This window comes from Siphateles boraxobius, unplaced genomic scaffold (assembly GCF_051911475.1).
Source record: "Siphateles boraxobius isolate OS27281-9 unplaced genomic scaffold, OSU_SipBor_1 7, whole genome shotgun sequence".
Classification (NCBI taxonomy): domain Eukaryota; kingdom Metazoa; phylum Chordata; class Actinopteri; order Cypriniformes; family Leuciscidae; genus Siphateles; species Siphateles boraxobius.
Window position 1 is genome coordinate 25,135,441 of NW_027509197.1, and position 20,102 is coordinate 25,155,542.

The following is a 20,102-nucleotide window of genomic DNA, read 5'->3' on the forward strand; positions in this document are numbered from 1 at the left end:
AGCCGGTGTCTGCTGTTCCTGAGCCGGTGTCTGCTGTTCCTGAGCCGGTGTCTGCTGTTCCTGAGCCGGTGTCTGCTGTTCCTGAGCCGGTGTCTGCTGTTCCTGAGCCGGTGTCTGCTGTTCCTGAGCCGGTGTCTGCTGTTCCTGAGCCGGTGTCTGCTGTTCCTGAGCCGGTGTCTGCTGTTCCTGAGCCGGTGTCTGCTGTTCCTGAGCCGGTGTCTGCTGTTCCTGAGCCGGTGTCTGCTGTTCCTGAGCCGGTGTCTGCTCCGCCCTGGCCGCCCGAGGGGTCTTCGCCGCCCTGGCCGCCCGAGGGGTCTTCGCCGCCCTGGCCGCCCGAGGGGTCTTCGCCGCCCTGGCCGCCCGAGGGGTCTTCGCCGCCCTGGCCGCCCGAGGGGTCTTCGCCGCCCTGGCCGCCCGAGGGGTCTTCGCCGCCCTGGCCGCCCGAGGGGTCTTCGCCGCCCTGGCCGCCCGAGGGGTCTTCGCCGCCCTGGCCGCCCGAGGGGTCTTCGCCGCCCTGGCCGCCCGAGGGGTCTTCGCCGCCCTGGCCGCCCGAGGGGTCTTCGCCGCCCTGGCCGCCCGAGGGGTCTTCGCCGCCCTGGCCGCCCGAGGGGTCTTCGCCGCCCTGGCCGCCCGAGGGGTCTTCGCCGCCCTGGCCGCCCGAGGGGTCTTCGCCGCCCTGGCCGCCCGAGGGGCCGCCCTGGCCGCCCGAGGGGTCTTCGCCGCCCTGGCCGCCCGAGGGGCCGCCCTGGCCGCCCGAGGGGTCTTCGCCGCCCTGGCCGCCCGAGGGGCCGCCCTGGCCGCCCGAGGGGTCTTCGCCGCCCTGGCCGCCCGAGGGGCCGCCCTGGCCGCCCGAGGGGTCTTCGCCGCCCTGGCCGCCCGAGGGGCCGCCCTGGCCGCCCGAGGGGTCTTCGCCGCCCTGGCCGCCCGAGGGGTCTTCGCCGCCCTGGCCGCCCGAGGGGCCGCCCTGGCCGCCCGAGGGGTCTTTGCCGCCCTGGCCGCCCGAGAGGTCTTCTTCGCCCTGGCCGCCCGATGGACTTTACGTCTCGCCCTGGCCGCCCGATGGACTTTGCGTCTCGCCCTGGCCTCCCGATGAACTGTGCGTTTCGCCCTGGCATCCCGATAGACTTTGTGTTTACCCCTGGATGCCCGATAGATTTTTTGTTTTGCCCCGGTCCCCGGTTAAACCCTCACTCCTTGTTCCTGTCTCCCTTCATGGACCTGGCCCACCTTCCCTCCCCCTGATCCTCCACCGTTCCACCTCCCTCCTGAACCTCTTGTATTATATTGTGTTGTGTTTTCTGTGTTTCTTGTTGTTGTCATGGAGCGTCTGGTAGCCGCTCCGTAGAGGGGGGGTTATGTCACAGTGTTGGGTTTGTGTTCCCCTGATGTCCACTAGATGTCCTCCTTTCCCACGGTGTCCTTCACTTATGAACTACATTTCCCACGATCCTTTGTCTCATCATTGCACTCAGCTGTTTCTTATCACTGATCATTGCACTCAGCCAATTCCCCATTATCATTGTCGATTCCCTGTGTATATAACCCTGTCTGTTTCAGTATGTGTCACGGAGTCCTTGTATTATGTCCCCACACTTCCGTTATTTGTATCATACTGGTTCTCGTTTGTATTTTATGTTTTGGATTGCCTTATTGGACTTTTGACCCCTGCCTGGATGACTAAGAGTTTGGATTGCCCTTTTACATTAAACTACTGCTTTTGGATTTTCTGCCTCCAGTGTGTGTTCCGTGACACTTATTCATTCAAAATAATACCGTATCTCAATTAAATCTACTGAAATGAATGTATGTTACACAAAAAGGCTGTTTATTATTTGGCCGGTAAAAAATATGCTTGGCTGGTGGATTTTTTCATCTACCAGTCTCTGTGGCAGGTGAGCCAAAAAGTTAATTTCGGACCCTGGATCCAGCTAATCAAGGGCTACATCCAAAAGCGCACACTTCCCTACTACACTCACCTAAAGGATTATTAGGAACACCATACTAATACTGTGTTTGACCCCCTTTCGCCTTCAGAACTGCCTTAATTCTACGTGGCATTGATTCAACAAGATGCTGAAAGCATTCTTTAGAAATGTTGGCCCATATTGATAGGATAGCATCTTGCAGTTGATGGAGATTTGTGGGATGCACATCCAGGGCACGAAGCTCCCGTTCCACCACATCCCAAAGATGCTCTATTGGGTTGAGATCTGGTGACTGTGGGGGCCATTTTAGTACAGTGAACTCATTGTCATGTTCAAGAAACCAATTTGAAATGATTCGAGCTTTGTGACATGATGCATTATCCTGCTGGAAGTAGCCATCAGAGGATGGGTACATGGTGGCCATAAAGGGATGGACATGGTCAGAAACAATGCTCAGGTAGGCCGTGGCATTTAAACGATGCCCAAATGGCACTAAATGGCCTAAAGTGTGCCAAGAAAACATCCCCCACACCATTACACCACCATCAGCAGCCTGCACAGTGGTAACAAGGCATGATGGATCCATGTTCTCATTCTGTTTACGCCAAATTCTGACTCTACCATCTGAATGTCTCAACAGAAATCGAGACTCATCAGACCAGGCAACATTTTTCCAGTCTTCTACTGTCCAATTTTGGTGAGCTCTTGCAAATTGTAGCCTCTTTTTTCCTATTTGTAGTGGAGATGAGTAATACCTGGTGGGGTCTTCTGCTGTTGTAGCCCATCCGCCTCAAGGTTGTGCGTGTTGTGGCTTCACAAATGCTTTGCTGCATACCTCGGTTGTAACAAGTGGTTATTTCAGTCAAAGTTGCTCTTCTATCAGCTTGAATCAGTCGGCCCATTCTCCTCTGACCTCTAGCATCAACAAGGCATTTTCGCCAACAGGACTGCCACATACTGGATGTTTTTCCCTTTTCACACCATTCCTTGTAAACCCTAGAAATGGTTGTGCGTGAAAATCCCAGTAACTGAGCAGATTGTGAAATACTCAGACCGGCCCGTCTGGCACCAACAACCATGCCACGCTCAAAATTGCTTAAATCACCTTTCTTTCCCATTCTGACATTCAGTTTGGAGTTCAGGAGATTGTCTTGACCAGGACCACACCCCTAAATGCATAGAAGCAACTGCCATGTGATTGGTTGATTAGATAATTGCATTAATGAGAAATTGAACAGGTGTTCCTAATAATCCTTTAGGTGAGTGTGTATATAGGCCTAGTAGGCAAAAAACAAAATGTGACATAAGAAGTATTTCTGAATTTACTTTACTCATAAAAGGCAGAAAGTACCGGACGACCTACTACTTCCGGCAACATTCTTTAGTGTGTGTGGACACTTTACTATCCCATGAGGCTACAGGAGAGGATTTGTGAATGGCAGTGAAACAATGCAACTGACGCTGTCACATGATAATGACAACATGGCGAATGTAGTATGTCCGGATTACATTCATACTATATAGAACATACTCTTTTTGCGATTGTGAAGTAATACTTATTCAAAATAAGTAATTACTCAGGAGATTATGCGATTTTGGAAGCAGTCATCATCTTCAGCATTACTTGCAGGCGTGATAAGGCTTGGAACTAAACTCTGCAGGTCATGGCCCTAGGAATGGAATTGAATAGCCCTGACCTAAGCTTTCCATTAAGATTTTGGCCTTTCATATTGTAATTTCATTTCAGATTTTTTTCATAGTTTCAAGAGGATATCAAGCAACCTATTCATATTGGCAATCTCATTTGGCTAGCTTCTACCATATCGTATTTTACCATATAAAATACAATAGAATTTGAACACAGTCGTTGAAGTCAGCAACACAACATAAGGGAAATGTTTTGCTTTGATAACTGAGCAATTAAATAGCTACCGCATTATTCAGCAAATAGTGTAACAAAGTGTATAGTAGAGGTCTTCACAGGCATTAAAGCCTGAATCTGACCTGTTCGAGCGAGACCCTGACCTGACCTGAGCATTTTTCATTTTAATGAGTTGTGAAAAAATAAATACTTTTACACTGAGCAGACCTCTAGTGTATATGGCTGTGGAATTGTATACTGTGCGGAAGTAGACCATAAGAAATCTTAACCTTTTTAGCTGTGAAAAGCACACATATGTGAAACACACACAACTCCTATCCTCCTCTCTCAGGTTTTCCTAAGTATGCATGCGTGGAAAGTGTTAACGTTTTGCACATCAACCTGCCCTTCACCTCTCTCCAAACACCTTACAAATGTGTTACTAATCACAAAATTGATCTCATAGGGCTCCTCTTTGGTTCCTCCGACATGATATCAACCCATTTACTTTTACGCTGTGGTTTTGTATCATGACTGCATGCTACTCAAAACAATCAATAATTGTAATATGCGTATTGTAATCTGCGTATCTGTCCACTACAGATCATGGGATATGCAATTGTGGAAAGTGTTTCTGTGATGAAGGCTGGTTTGGGGAATCCTGTCAGTACCAGGAGCAATGTTCCCTTTCCAGCAAAACCAGTAAAGACCTCTGCCGCAATGCCCAGGGTGTAGTTTGCTCCAATGCAGGTAAGATGTTTGATATTTTGTATTGCATGAGGGCATAAAGATAATAGAACTAAAGGTCAAGATATATGGCGTGCAGTTGTCCAAACATTCTTTCTGGGTGGCCTAGAAAATAACAGCCTGCTTGTATTTCACACCTTGCCCTAAACCCTGTACTTAACCCTTACACTGACCTGAACATTAACTTTGGTTTATGTGTCTGTATGTTGTTAACTGGGGACCCAGCTGGTTTGCAGATATTTGTTACCATGTCAGGGCGGGTGTACATGAAAGGCTGTTCATCAGGATTGATTTGAAATGTACAGTTTTCGGGATATAACTTGTTCCGCCGTGGTCCATAAAATTAAAGTTAATTCGTTGTGTGATGTTATCTGCATATAAATTAATTTAAATTGGAATTAATACAAATTTATGGGTGAAATTTTCTATATTTTTTTTTATATCATCTAGTAATTATCGAGGGGGGGGGGGGGGCTATGCTGTGTTTATGATAACATGTTTATGGGTTCTGTAAAATAAAAAGTAAGAAAAAGAATGACTAAAAATAAATTTACAGAATTATCAGTTCATTCTAAGTTTAATTCTGAATAGTATCCAATTCTATAGTGTTTATAGCCTTAGGTCGGGTGTTGTTGTGCAAGTCTGTGAGTGTGTTCATATGTGGAAGTGTGGTTGATGAGTGATAGCATGAAATCTGTGGATTTTGACATTGATGTATCTTCTGGCCGACAGGCACCTGTCACTGCGGCAGCTGCATGTGCCACAATCCCGATGGGAAGGTCCTGATCAGTGGTAGCTACTGCGAGTGTGATGACAGCGAGTGTTTGGATGACGACTCTGGAGAAGTGTGTGGAGGTATGACCACAGTGTGACCAGTGCTTCTAGATTCATCTACAGTGGTCCCAAAAAATATTTAGACACATTTATTAATTTTATTGTATTAGATAACGCCGTATTAAATCTTACTAATTTTTGCTGAAACACTCAAAATGGTGGCATTAGGAACATTCATGCACATTATATAGCTAGCCTGTAAAAAATAATGTTGTTGCGAGCAGGACGTGGTCGAGGACGGCGCGAGGCCGGTGGCATGATTTAATAATGAGCGACACCCTGCGCAACGAACCGGTCTCGTATCTCTTACGGAGGAGCGGGAGCATAAAGAGGAGCGACGACAGTGAAGGATGAGAGAGGCCAGGCCTGGATTTATGTTGTGTTTTATGTGACAGCAGTCATCCGTGAGGGGCTGCTGTCTTTTACTTTCGTTTTGTATTGGTTTTATTTTTGGTATTAAAGTTTGTTGAATGTTCGTCGGTTCCCTCCTCCTCCTTCCCATAACATCTAACCTCGTTACAAATGTATTTATTAAAATCGAATATACAGGGTGTTTCAAAATGATTGACCCAATTTGAAACAAATATATATCACCGCTGCCGTGATTCTTTTTTTAAGGTCATCCCAAATAGTCGCTAATGGTAAAAGTGTAAATATTTAAAATATTAAAATTAAAGTGAATTAAAGTTCAAGTAATTTTTTAGATTTCTCTAAAAGCAAGACTTGTGTCCTTTTCCTGTAACTTACAGAAGTATGTTGTAGATCAATTGTAGATGATCAATAGTATGGTTTTAATTAAATGAAACCCTAATTTACATGATGCCTTTGCTATAACTGCATGTTTTCTACAAAGATGATATATTTTTAAAAAATCGAAAAACTCTGAAACGGAATTTCTCTCTTCCTTCTCTCTGTTCGTGGTTGCAGGCCATGGAAAGTGTTACTGTGGAAACTGTTACTGCTCTGCTGGTTGGCATGGAGATAAATGTGAATTCCAGTGTGACATCAGCCCATGGGAGAGTAAGCGGAGATGCACATCTCCAGATGGCAAGATCTGCAGCAACAGAGGTCTGTCTTTGTACAAGCATTTACCTTACTAGGACATAACCAATGTTTCCCATCACCCTTTAACTAATAATAAATTAATTGAGGTTAGTTCTACTGCTGGAGCATCTAAATCAAATTATGATTTTATTTGATGGGTTTCCACACAGAATCTGTAACAAAAGATGCCTAACTGTCCCATATCTGCTGTATACAGCATAAGTAATTTCACCCGACAAGCACAAATGAGAGTGGGACAATGTATTTTCCATTAAGATACATCAGGCTGCCAAAAGAACTTTGGCTCTCATATTGCCGGTGAACCTCCAGGGAGCTTCTCTGAAATTAATTACAGCAAAAGGGTGAAGTGGTACACAGTATAATCTCAACCTCACATCTGAACCACTGTCTGTGGTTAAGTAATCTGCCCACAAACTGTATCCACTCATCACAAGCAACCACGCTGGTTTTCTGCATCAAAAGGTGGACACAAAGCATTTGTTTCTAAAAACAACAGCATTTTAGCAGCAGCTACACTTTCCAATAGAACAAATACAATATCTCGGTATAGTCTTCCTTTGGCATTCTTATCTCTATTTTTGACCACAAATGTATTTTCATCAGCAGTATTATGTTCTGTTTGAAGGAAAAGCCCTCGGGCTCTAACAGGAATTAGGATACTTTTGCTAAAAAAAAAGTGCACTTGTTTGTTCCAGTGCACATGGTGAAAGATATCCATTATTTTTTCCACTTTTAAGCTATCCATCCTCATTTTCCCTATTTTATATTCTGTTTATACCCTTCAATTATACGTACTGCCCTGTGAATGGCAGGTCTCAGTGGATCGCTGCTATTGTGTTAAATGACAGCTTCTTTTAGTCATTCAACCTCTCGATGCATGAAATAGCTTGCCCTTCACTTTGAAATACACCCATGCAAAGTTATAGGCTACATTTAATAACCTTTTCAGTAAAAAAAAATGCAAGCTATTGTAGGGTATGGACCAATCAGACACATACTAATTATTCATTATATACAAAGGTTTATGAAACTCCTCACACAGCCCAAATGAACAAACACAAGGGCAGAAACAGTGTCAGGTTACAGGGCATGATAAGGAGATTTTACGACCTCCGAGGAATGTGGCCACATACTCAAGAGAGAGACTATGAAACAGAAACCCTCTTTAAAACAGACTTTGCTGCATTAATCATAGACTAACTGATCTATAAATGAACATGCATAAAACTTTGAAAGAAACAGTGTAAATGGTTTACTGTCTCGTGTACTATTAGGTATATATTATGGTATGTATCCTGGTATACAACCAACTAACGATCAATGTAACCTCACCTGTATCATGCCTCCTAACTAATTAATCCTCATTTAATGACTCACACTTCGATGTACATCACCTTCTTCTAGAATGCGGTGTGGATGTGTTATAGCTATTTTAGCATTAATGAAGGTATAATCATATTATGGGACAAAGATCCGTAAATCAACTAAGAGCCACTTTCCCTCTCAGACATGTCCCCTTTCTGATTGGTCGAGTTCAACCCTTAGGGGAGGATCTTCTCCAGGCCTTATTAGAGACAGTCCACATGTGACCTCCCTCTCTTAGTTCTTTCATCCAGCCGCAACACTGTTCTGGTGATTCTGGGGAACCCCCTCCCCCTCCACGGGGGCCCCAGGGCCTAGCAGGCCTCGATTCCAACCAGATATGGGCACAGGCAGGAGAGAGATGACTCTCTCACAAAGAACCAAGGACAATCTCAAGAGTTTTGGAACAAAGACTCCAACCAACAACGACTCCAATCACCCATCCTTCCGACTTCCTCACTTCTCCTGGGTGCTCGGCGTGGCCTCAACAGAGTCCCAGGCCTTCACCAAACCAGTCATGCGTTCCTGGAGAAAGAGAACGCTCAACCAACTTCCACTTGACACTGTGACAACTTCAAGAATTGTTCCCATTACAAATGCAAGAATTCAATTCAATGAAATGTGAAAATGAAATTCTGATGGTTCTTCTCATAGACCCTCTTCCGGTTTCCAATTTCATCCTATCACTAACCTATTTATGTATTCATGTGTGTATGTTGTTTAGTTTATTTATATTCATATAAATATCTATATTTAGTTAATAAAACTTGTACATAATATGTATTTGGTTCTGTTTTGTTTGCAATACAAGTCACTTTACGATCACGGTTTTTGCTACTGGCTCAAAGTACTGTACAGGCGAAGAAATAATTATTCTTCGGTGGCCATGGAAGATACCCTTTTCTTAGAATAAATTAATAATCAAAAGAGTTCGTTGGAAGAACTGATAAATTGATTGTAATATTAATTCAGCCACATCAAGTTAATCCAATTAACTGACCCAAATATTTATAATTAATAATAACAAGATATTATTGATTATTAATATTTCCAGAAAGCTGAGTTCCTTACACTATACTTTTAAAATCAGACTCATGAATTACCCTATTTAGGACAACATGTGCAAAAATCGTATTGGCAGAGTCTCCTAAATGTGATTCTGGCAAGTATAGGATGCCAAAAAGAGGCCTAAAAAGGTTTCTCGTTAACCACACTTCAGCAGAATTTTAAATCAGTTCAAGGGGTCAAATGGCAGATGCAGGCAGACCATCATTTTGCTTCAGAAAGCCTTTATTAACCCACTGGAGCCGTTTGGAGTTCGTTTACGATGGATGTATGCACTTTTTTGAGCTTTAATCTGTTGGTTGCCATCCTGCCATTATAAAACTTGGAAGAGCCAGGATATTTTTTTAATATAACTCAGATTGTATTCTTCTGAAAGAAGAAAGTCAAATGCACCTTGGGTGGCTTGAGGGTAAGTAAATCATGGGCTAATTTTCATTTGAAAGTGAACTAGGCCTACTCCCTTAATGGACTCCCACTGAATCTTAGCCAAATGTAAACAAGCCTAACCAAGTTAGCGATAAGGTTATGGAAGTGTGGGCTACTATCATTGTAGGCCTATTTGCTTTTCTGTGACTAAGGGTTTTACAGTAAGCAACAATATACTTTTACATGTATGACTAATAATAAAGCTCATGCCATTCATTTAAGCATTCACCGAAAGTTGCATAAAGCAAATCAAGCGCAATGTAAGTAAGGTCATATTCATGAGAAGAATGCGAATGATGGCAGCGACAGTGGTCTAGCCTCCTGCTCTCAGGACGCCAGCTGGCTCGGTTCCCAGTGTGCTTACTCCACACAGATAAGAGAAAACAGGATTTCCAGTTGTGCTGCAACTGGTCTGGCTAGGATTCATCAGAGTTGAGGTGTTTCCCGCAGCTCTGTTGCCATGACTGTCGCCCCAGCAATAGATTAGCTGGAACTTGGAGTAAGCATCCTCATCAATCTTTGCCATGCATGGTCCCTTTATTGTCAGCTGGGCTCTGGAGGATTTGGCCCCCAGGAGAAATTTGGCTTTCCTTTTCAACATCACTTCAATTATAGTGCTGTGCAGCTAACTGTTTCTCTGAGCTCTAATCCTCCTAACACAGGCAAAACAGTCTTAACCCATATTCCAACGATCGTTAAACGGCCTTACCTGGGACATATACCATGAAGCCGGTTTAGATGACTAGCCCGACATGTTTTAGTTTAGTTTGCGCCAACCCTGGGTTTTAGGCACCATGAAAGTGGTTTGGCTTTTAGCAGTGTTCATCACCATAGTAACTTACGCTCCACAGCTAACCTGGTCCGGGGCAGGTTATGTTCCAGGTAAGAGGTTGCCAACCGAACTTGGACCAATCAGATGTGAGCAAAGTGACACATGTCTGATGCGATAAAGTCACTCTACCTGTTTCCACTCCAAATGAAAGATCACTACACAGCAAATGATTTTTAAAGACAAAATCGTCCGGCTTTTAGTAATGCTTATTTAGAATAATATTTTTTTTATGATTTAGATATTATTTATGTAATTATTGTACCCTAAATCGATCACACATGTACAATTTTAGTTTATCAATTATTATTACGCACAGTTTAATTGAATAAATATATAAAGGTAATATAAATACGTTTTAGAATCAATAGATGAAGCTATAAAATGACAACATGTGACCCAGCAAACAAATTTAGGTTCTGGGAACGTTCTGGGAACGTTAGTTTTTGGTTCCCAGAACGTTCCTAGAACTTTCCCTTAACGTTAGGGGAACGTTCCCGGAACGTTTTGCTTACGTTATAAAAATGGAACCTAAAAATAACCTACATGGAACGTTCCTATAACGTTCTTGTTTGGTTCCCAAAAAAATAACCTCATGGGACCATTCGGGAACGTTAGGGGAACGTTCTGTGTTTGCTGGGGAGCTTAATGTTAAATTTTCTCTACCTTTATCAAATGTATAAACTAACTTCACAACTTTTACTTGCACTGATATAGTAAGACTTTTTATTTTAGTTGTCCTCTTTCATAGACAGCTATTTTCTTCTTGCTATGTAAATTTGTTTAAATTCTTGATATTTTTCCATCTCGTAATATTCTGCAGTTAATCTCTCGCGAGAAATGAATCTCAGTTTTACTCTTTCTCAGCATGTGATTGGTTGTTCGCTACTGTCACACCTAAACTCAGGATCAAAACCTGAGTTGACAGAAAGTTAATGATCAGCATTATGATACCAACGTAGCCTGGTTAGATTGGTTTGTTTTTGTCAACTCAAAACTAATCCTGTAACCCCGAGTTTGTTCAGCAACCATCATGGTACAGGCCCCTGGCACAGACCTCTTTTTCATGTCTTGGTTTTCTGTTTTAGGGTACATATACACGGCAATGTGCATATGCTTAAAACGGAGACGTTTTCCTTTTTTTCAGAGTTTTCCGCGTATAAACGACACCATTGTCAAAACGATCCCCATTCACACAAATCCGCAAAAACGACTAAAAATTTTGTATTTAAGCCCTCTGTTTCTCTCTGTTCGTGGTCTTGAATTGTTGTTGTTTGATGACAGATTGTTTGTGGTTGTGTTTCCTCCAAATTATTCTCCTTGTTATTATTTTGATTCTTGGATTAAAGATTTATTTTGATTATCTCCTTTGTCGTTTGCTTCATTACAGCCACCAACCGTGACAGAGATATAGTTCAAACGTGTTTTTTTCTTTGAAAGAAAGTAATACTATTAATGTCAGCGTTGGTTGCAGATAAAAAAAAAGAGCTGGATCTTATTGCATGCAGTGAAACTTTAAACAAACTCAAAACAGTACTTCTTAGGAACACAGGAATCGAAGAGAATGCGATCAGAACAACTGTCACATAAAGGCGAGATCACACAATGAACAAAATAAACAAGGCTTAAATAGACAAACCAATCAACGAAACGAAAAACAGCTGAGACAACTTATTCAAACAATGAGTAACCAAGTAAACCAACTGAAACATAGGGAAACGACTGAAAAATAAGGGGCTGTTTACACTACACCGTTTTTAACTAAAAACGTAAAACTTTTTATGCATTTTTGCCGTTCGTTTACACGACAACAGTGGTTTGGATGCCTGAAAAGGCAAAGTTTCAAAAACGAAACTAATTAATCGTGCAAGTTTTTGAAAACAGTCTCCGTGTATTACATGCATCTATTGTGTTTCATCACCGTCTAATGGCCAGGTAGCAGAATACAGCGTTTTTAGTCCTTTTCATGGATTCGTGTGAATGGGGATCGTTTTAGCAATGGTGTCGTCTGTACGCTGAAAACTCTGAAAAAAGGAAAAACGTCTCCGTTATAAGCATGTCGTTGTCGTGTAAATGGACCCTAAGACATAGAACTAAAACATAATACAAACAGAACACAATCTCAGAATACTTGTTACAATCAATTATCAAGTACACATTAAATTTATCAAAAGTGACAGCAAAGACATTTATAATGTTACAAAAGATTTCTATTTTAAAGAAATGCTGTTCTTTTGAACTTTCTATTCATCAAACAATTATGAAAAATATTAAACCGCACAACCGTTTTCAACATTTATCAAAATAAGACATGTTTCTTGAGCAGCAAATCAGTATATTAGAATGAAGGATCATGAGACACTGAAGACTGTGCTTTGCCATCACAGGAATAACATTTTAAAATATATTCAAATAGAATTCAGTTATTTTAAATGATAATAATATTTCACAAGATTGCTGTTTTTACTGTATTTTTGATTAAATAAATGCAGCCTTGGGGAAATAAATGTTGCATTAGTTGTGATAGATTTTTATATTTAATTGTTTGAGATATGATTGTCAGTGTTTGACTGCATGAATGACTGTCAATAGTTGACTATGTGAATGTAGTAGAATATACTTTACTATAATTTCACCCTGCCTTTGTAGGCACATGTGTCTGTGGCGAGTGCACCTGCTATGATGTGGATCCCTCAGGAGACTGGGGTGACATCCATGGAGACACCTGCGAGTGTGACGAGAGAAGTTGCCATGCCATGTACGACAGATACTCGGATGATTTCTGTTCAGGTGAAGCACTAGTTGGAACATTTCGGTCAAACTTCTTGCTCTTATTATCACATTTGTGTTGTATATATTTAATTAATACCTCACATGTCACTCTGGCAGTGTGATTCCAAAGAAAAGAGGTTGAAATGTTCAGTTTTGGCTTCATCAAACCCCCTCAAAAGGAAATGGTTCACATTCCAAAATCCAGCAGTGAAAATACTGACGTTGCTGAAAAAGAGGACAGGGTGGAACTGTTTGATATCCGTTCACTCCACCAATCTGTGATCTTGCATAAACACAGGCCACATGGATTATTCTGATCTGAAGAACAACAGATGCAGTTCAGATACATTTCAACATCTGTTTTAATACTTGAGGAATGACTCTTGCGGCCATATGCAAGGCTCGCTTCAATCTTGTGTTTTCCTCAGAGGGGTGTGTACACAATTCATTTTTACATTCATGGTCAGTCAGACCTGTGAGCTGTGCCCTTTCACTTCAAATCCATAAACTGACACACATACACCACCGATGTATAATCTTTGCCTGTATCTAGGGCAGCTTCAGGTAGAGCTTCAGTCGTTCGTTCATCCATTAGAGGGCTCTAAATCCTGCTATGTGTCTTTTTAAAGGTCACGGCCAGTGTAACTGTGGCAGGTGTGACTGCAAGGAAGGCTGGGCTGGAAAGAAATGTGATCATCCTCTCTCCTGTTCGATGTCTGTGGAAGCCAGTCAGAAGAAGTGTCGGGGAACCTCCAGCCTGCCATGCTTTGGCAGAGGTAATTAAGTCTAGTGTCTATTAATCTGTGCCAAAGTGGGTTCCGTCAGCAGCGTTTCACAGATCCGAGATGTTACATTTGTTGGTCGCATGGTAGGCCGGAGGACTCTTAAAGGTGAAGTGTGTAATTTTCGGCTCTTCTGATTAGTCACTCCGACATGGCATGATGCAAAGCTTGAGCAGAAAGATCAATGCTAAAATTAGCAATACTGTCTTTAGCATGCCAGTCTTGATAGACTGTTTTGAATGAAACATGCTGTTACATACATAATGTTGTTGCTGTATGCGTCATTCTGTATGGCCTTCAGTTTAATTGGAAATTGTGTTTCAGCAATGATTATAAGAAACCAAACATGTCTATGTGGTAGTTTACTGCTAATCTCAGAAATAATACAAATACTCAAAACAGATGCAGGATAATTTCTGACCAACAATGGATTTTGATAGAGCTGTGTGAGTCATTGATTTTTACTTCTTTGGATAAATTGTTTGATTTATTCACATTATTACATTTCGAAACATTTGGCTATAGTAAACCACACTTAAAAAAAAGCAATTTGTCCTTGATCTGACCCTTAAAATGACTTTTGTTAGTGTAGCCTAATGTACTCTAGTCAGGTTCATTCGGTCACATTAAATATATATTTTTGACCAGCATATTTTGATGTTACCACATGAAATACAATGTTAGTTTACCTGAAAAAAAAATAGTTTTATATACAGTTAGAGTAATTGGGATTAAACAAAAAATAAAAACAAAACGATAAAAAGATTCTGCTATTGTTGTTGATCCCTTATTAATTTAATATGGTTTTATAGTAGTAACATGATTTGTAGTAACAGTGGCATTTAGCTGGCACCTTACAATTCTAACACATTTAATATATATTTTTAAAACAAATTACCACAATCATCTGAATTACAGTCTCATATGAATATGTGGTTACAATTGTACTTTTTGTATTGGTATTGTGAACTTATAGTTTGCTTCAGGTAGTAGTGCTGGTCTGTACATACTGTCTTTGCATGAGTCTTTTTAGAAATAAAAAATAAAAAGATAATGCTATTTTCATAGTTCCCCCTGCATAAGAAAGTGAAGGGCGTTAATAATAGTCCTGTTTCACTGGGTGAGGTGATAATTTAACTTTAATGGAGCCTGCATTCTGTGCACTTGTTTTTTTAAAGGACTTCCACCCCCGTGCTCTTTTATACTCTAGCGACAATAGAGCAGATAATATAACTTGACTCATTTTAAAAGTAAAAAATTAAATGGCTTTTGCTGTTATGGCTAGGTTGAAAAAGAGTACACATAATTCAGTACACAAGCTGTTTGTTTTATAGTGCAACAGTAAATACTGAATGCTAGACTTGTTTTAGACAATGTCAGTTAGGATTACATCCAGCGTACCTAAGAAATACAAATGTAAAAAATGCAGTTGGGAAGAATCAAATACATAGTAGCTTTTGTGGTTCATCCCTCAAGGCTTTAGCTCGGCATGTTCTCTCTATAGCACCTGAAATAACACTGAATCTGGCAGCAAGTATTGCGGTGAAACAAGTCTTTAAGTGAACCAGATGCATTGTATTGTTCTGGTCTTTAGAGGAACATAGAGAGTAGGATGTGAGTTAGGTCTCTCTAAAAAAAAAAGAAATTATTAAATTGTAACAATGGCTCTAAAATTAATTAGCTTGAATTATTTCAGCTGTACCTTTAAAACATCTAAAATCTGCTTCAACCAAATGGTGGGTTAAATAGTGCACAAGCACAATAATTAATTGGCAGGAAAATAAAAATGAAAGATTTCCTGGAAGGAAGCCAGTTTATTAATTTAATGTATTGCAGCACTGACTGAAGTCAATTTTATGATAAGGTAAACCTCTATGTATTCTGATTAACCCTATAAAGCCTACTGTATCATATGTGATAACCACATTTCTAAAAGGCTTCTTCTAAAAATTATCAATATGAAAAAAAAAAAATTGGTTGTACACAATACTACATGCTGTCACAGTGTGGTGCAGGCAGAAGGAGATGAGGAGTCCAAAGTTCCAAATGCAAACGTTTACTTACAATAATATAATACAAACAGGCAAAAAGTTCACACACTTAATGGGAAGCGATCGGAACAACTAACAAAGCAACACACAGGGCTTAAATACGTAGGGAAACAGCTCAGGGAAACGAGATACAGCTGACAAGACTAACGAGTAACAGGTGAGACAGATAAACTAATGAGGGTTACCATGGAAACAAATGAGTGACGGGAAAGCAGAACAAAGGAAGACGTGACTAATGAATATACAAACACTGACACCTAACAGATGCCTCGTTCGCTCTGGTCCGACCCCGGGCGTGATTGGCGCCCCCCGCAGCGTTGGTCTGGTTTCACAATCAACTTGATTCTATGGAACTCTGGTGCATTTGCCTGCATCTTACGTCATTGCAAACGTGCACGGCGCATGATAGAAAACACGACGCGGGTCAATATATTGTATTTTTTTATTATTAATTTGGTGCTATTATGCATAGCTGAGTAAACAATGCAGATTAACTGTGTGTGTGTTTCGCAAGCTGTCTTTCCGCTGCTTGCAAATTGACTCTTTTGAGGAGACAGTGGATTTCCATTAATTTGTTGCCCTGATTGCACGCACTGTGCGCGAATACACTGCAGACTCACTCTTGCTCGTATCCAGGGTAAATCTTCATCCCTTATGTGTGTTTTATTTAACTAAATACATCATAATCGGCTAAAACGCATGCGCAGGATACTTTACTTCCTGAACAAGTGCGCACCCGAGTCCGTTTTGCTTTCACATACATGCGAACCGCAGCACGGTTCGGGAGCAACCGAACTCAGACCACCTCCTCCATGTAGTCTCGGGTTCGGTACCCCAATGCGCACCGGGGTCCCATGACAGCGTTCACATTAGCGATCTTTCATGCGAATCGTGCCCCGTTCCGAACTAAACTGCCAGTGTGAAAGCCCCCTTAGTGTAATTCCAAAAACACATGTCTTTTTACTGTAAAATCTTTACTGATTTTTATAAAGTAAACAAGAATAACTTTTATATTGTTTTGTAAAACACTTACTGGACTGAAGCAACTTAAGTTTGCTTGATTATCCTTAAATCAAATTTTTTCAAATATTATACTGTGGCTTTTATTGAGGAACATTTATTTGTACATCTCTCAATAATAATTGTAGGCTATTGGATTACAGTATTTTTTTTACACCAGACAATTAAAACCACAGAGCTTTGTTTATAAAAACAAATAATTCTAACATCATCTTACTAAGATCTATTATTGGGAGTTATAGAGTGACAACTGATATTTATATAGATTGTTTTTATAAGTAGTCTTTTATCATTTTATAGAGATCACATTGATTTACATTACACGCGATCAGAATTTCATCCTACTTTTTGGCCATTTAAATATCAGCAACTGAACCAAATTGCATATTTCGAGTATGAGCTCCATATTGTTACTATATCATAGCCAAAAATGAGCCTAATATATCAAATATGTTTCTCAACAAAAACACATATAAAAAAAAAAGAAATTTAATAAAAAGATTAAAATCTTGATTTAAAAAAAATATATATTCTGTCTAAAGGTTCAATAAACTTGTCCACTGAAAAACAATATATATATATATATATATATATATATATATATATATATATATATATATATATATATTTATTTATGTCAGGCTTTACAGGATTAAATAATAATTATTATATTATTACTTGATTTAATTATTAATAATCAAGTATATTTGTATTATATTATACACCAAAATAAAGTGTATTTATCATTAATACTTCTTTATGTAGACCAGTGCCTGATTTTTTTAAAGGGCTTTTAAAAGTATGAAATGGATTTTTTTTTTTTCACACAGCTCAAGATTGTTGCTAATGAAGAGCTTGGGACTGTGCCACCAGCCAATCAGCACTGTAATGACATCATTTTCCTCCAGCTCCAGGATCTTTTATTTACATGGCATTTACAGCTCAGGTTTTTTGGCTCAAAAACTTAAAACTGTGTACTTTCGGACTCAAGTGGGGCCCATTTTCAGTCTGAGATTTGAATGCCCAATACCAGCCCTGCACTTTCCGCATCCCCTATGGAACTGTCTTTATGTTGAAGTGGTACTGCCGGTCTGTGGCTTTACCTTCAGCATCAATAATCCATAGATTCACTGTCTCTTCGCACTGAGCAAGTGCTATGAGACGTGGCCAGCAAATGATGATTTATACATCTGTTTACATAGAATTTCACCCATGATTGGAGCTATAGGTCTGCTTGCTGCATCCATTATCCTGACAGCAGGTAATTATCAAGGTTTCGTCCATTCCGAATTTCACTCCCACAATTATGAAGGACTGTCATCCTGGCTGAATCAATCCAACATTTACACAGTGCCATGGGAGAAGCCCCATATGAGGGATTCCCATGCCACGTAGCAGTTTACTTGGGATTCATGAAGTCTACGACTAAAATAGATATCTTGATGATTTAAATCAGGCTTGTTCTTGCCTCATTTAGTTTTTCCTAGTTAAGAATGATGGCCATCACTGCCAGTGATTGAAGCAAATGGACTAAGAGAAAGCAGTGATTCAGTAGAAAAGCTTGTAAATGGTTTTGAGAGGAAACGAAGAGCCAGTTTAGGCGGTGAAAATTGGGGAAGATTTCACATTATCTTACGCCTGGAATATCCTCCAGGAAACACCTGTTCTGAGAGTGTTTCTGCTGAGACTGGAAAACCAATTTCAACTGTAGAGAAGTTGATTCTTTTGTGAATTTGTCAGCAGTTCCATTGTATATGATCTTAAGGTCTAACATTAGGCATTTCAATGATATCTGAAAGATATTTACTGTATTGTTGTATATCCCACCATTTGAGAAGCAACAAATGAGTGATTGACCTGTTTTTTTTTTCTTTTCTTTTTTTCTGTTTTTCGATAGCACGGAAGTTACTAAGTGTTGGTTTTTACACTATTCATTAGCTCACTAATGCACTCTATAGATTACCGTGCAGAGCCCGTATGCAAAGAATGCATCTTGATTAAACATGCACAGCAGCAATCATTCAACATTCCCAGACATCTTACAGGAGAGGGAAAAGAGGCCTAATTTGCCACGCAGATGTTGACTGATATCCAGTGTGTTGTAGGAACTGCTTGGCGTGATGAGCGATCTTTAAAGCAAATCAGCAGAATTAAGGCTGATTGCAATCACTTCCTCTGAGTTTAATAATAGTGGCCTTCTCTGGTGCACAAGGACCAAGTGGTGCTCTGCATTGAGAAGGAATGTATTTTCTGAATGTGTCCAATTAATATGGATATGCTTATGTATATTTATATGCATGCTGAATTGTGGGTTGAACTTTCAAGTCAAGTAAAAAATAAATGAATATAAATACATGCCAAATATACCTTATGCTATAGAAATGACGTTTTCAAAACAATATGTTATATAAGTGAATTATAGTTATTGGTTTATGAATGTGTTGCATGCAGAATGCTGTGTCATTGTGGTGGTCCTTATCGCTGCTATTGGGCAGCACATGAAAAGTGGACTCGAGATGCCTTTAAATGTCACATCTTAACAACTCACACTGTCCTCCCTGACCTTCCATTCCCTGTGCTGATTGAAAGGCTTCGAAATATTATGTTTCAAAATTGACTGAAAGAAGTGAAATATTGCAAAAGTAAAAGTGGTAAAGCTAGTACTTCTCCCCAGATTGCTCTATATTCATAATCAGAAAATGATGAGAAGTGGTGCTTTAGGAACACATAAAATATTTATGCCTCCTAAAATGTGGAAAGCTGTATGTAGTGACTAACTTGGATCGTAGAGTATTTTACTTGATTTTCTAAACGAAAAAAGTTCCAAATGGAGCCAACAAAGGATCTGATATGCATATCACAGTAGTGGTGTGTTTTTTCTTTTCTTTCTCGGAGTTAAAGCTGCAGTCCGTAACTTTTTTGGATTAAAAATTATCCAAAATAAATTGAGCAAGTACATAACCAGCCAGTGTTCAAAACTATCTACTTGCCTTAGCTCTATTCAAAACACTAAGCTTATAATGTTTTTAATTCCAGTGGTACTGGTGGATTTCCGCGGGTTTGACGTGATATGATAAGCGATCGTTAGATTTAATCAGCGCGATTTACTGCAATGCTTTTTTCCCCTTAGTTGGTCAGAACAGAAGTGGATGTTACTTGTTCGGATGACATTTTCTGGTGAAAATTCTTATGTTGGTCATACTTTCAAAAAGTAGAATCTGTGATACCGAATGACAGTATCCACACCGGCACGGTGACTAACAGCTGCACATTCTCCTCAAAACATCGGATTCATCCGCGCTGTGCCGTGCCGTGCCGTGCCGTGCCGAGGCACAACCCACGTAAAGTTGATAATTTCGCTAA

General features: G+C 40.4%; 1 protein-coding gene across 1 annotated transcript in view; it reads left to right on the forward strand.

Annotated features, from left to right (window-relative positions):
* The window catches only part of itgbl1 (integrin, beta-like 1), a 58,117-nt gene that overhangs the window by 23,871 nt on the left and 14,144 nt on the right, over positions 1 to 20,102 (forward strand). Inside the window, exons 3-7 of the mRNA XM_077216056.1 lie at positions 4,390 to 4,536; positions 5,266 to 5,388; positions 6,295 to 6,435; positions 12,764 to 12,904; positions 13,516 to 13,662. Of these exons, the coding sequence (XP_077072171.1) occupies positions 4,390 to 4,536; positions 5,266 to 5,388; positions 6,295 to 6,435; positions 12,764 to 12,904; positions 13,516 to 13,662 (699 nt within the window). The remainder of the gene's footprint in view (positions 1 to 4,389; positions 4,537 to 5,265; positions 5,389 to 6,294; positions 6,436 to 12,763; positions 12,905 to 13,515; positions 13,663 to 20,102) is intronic.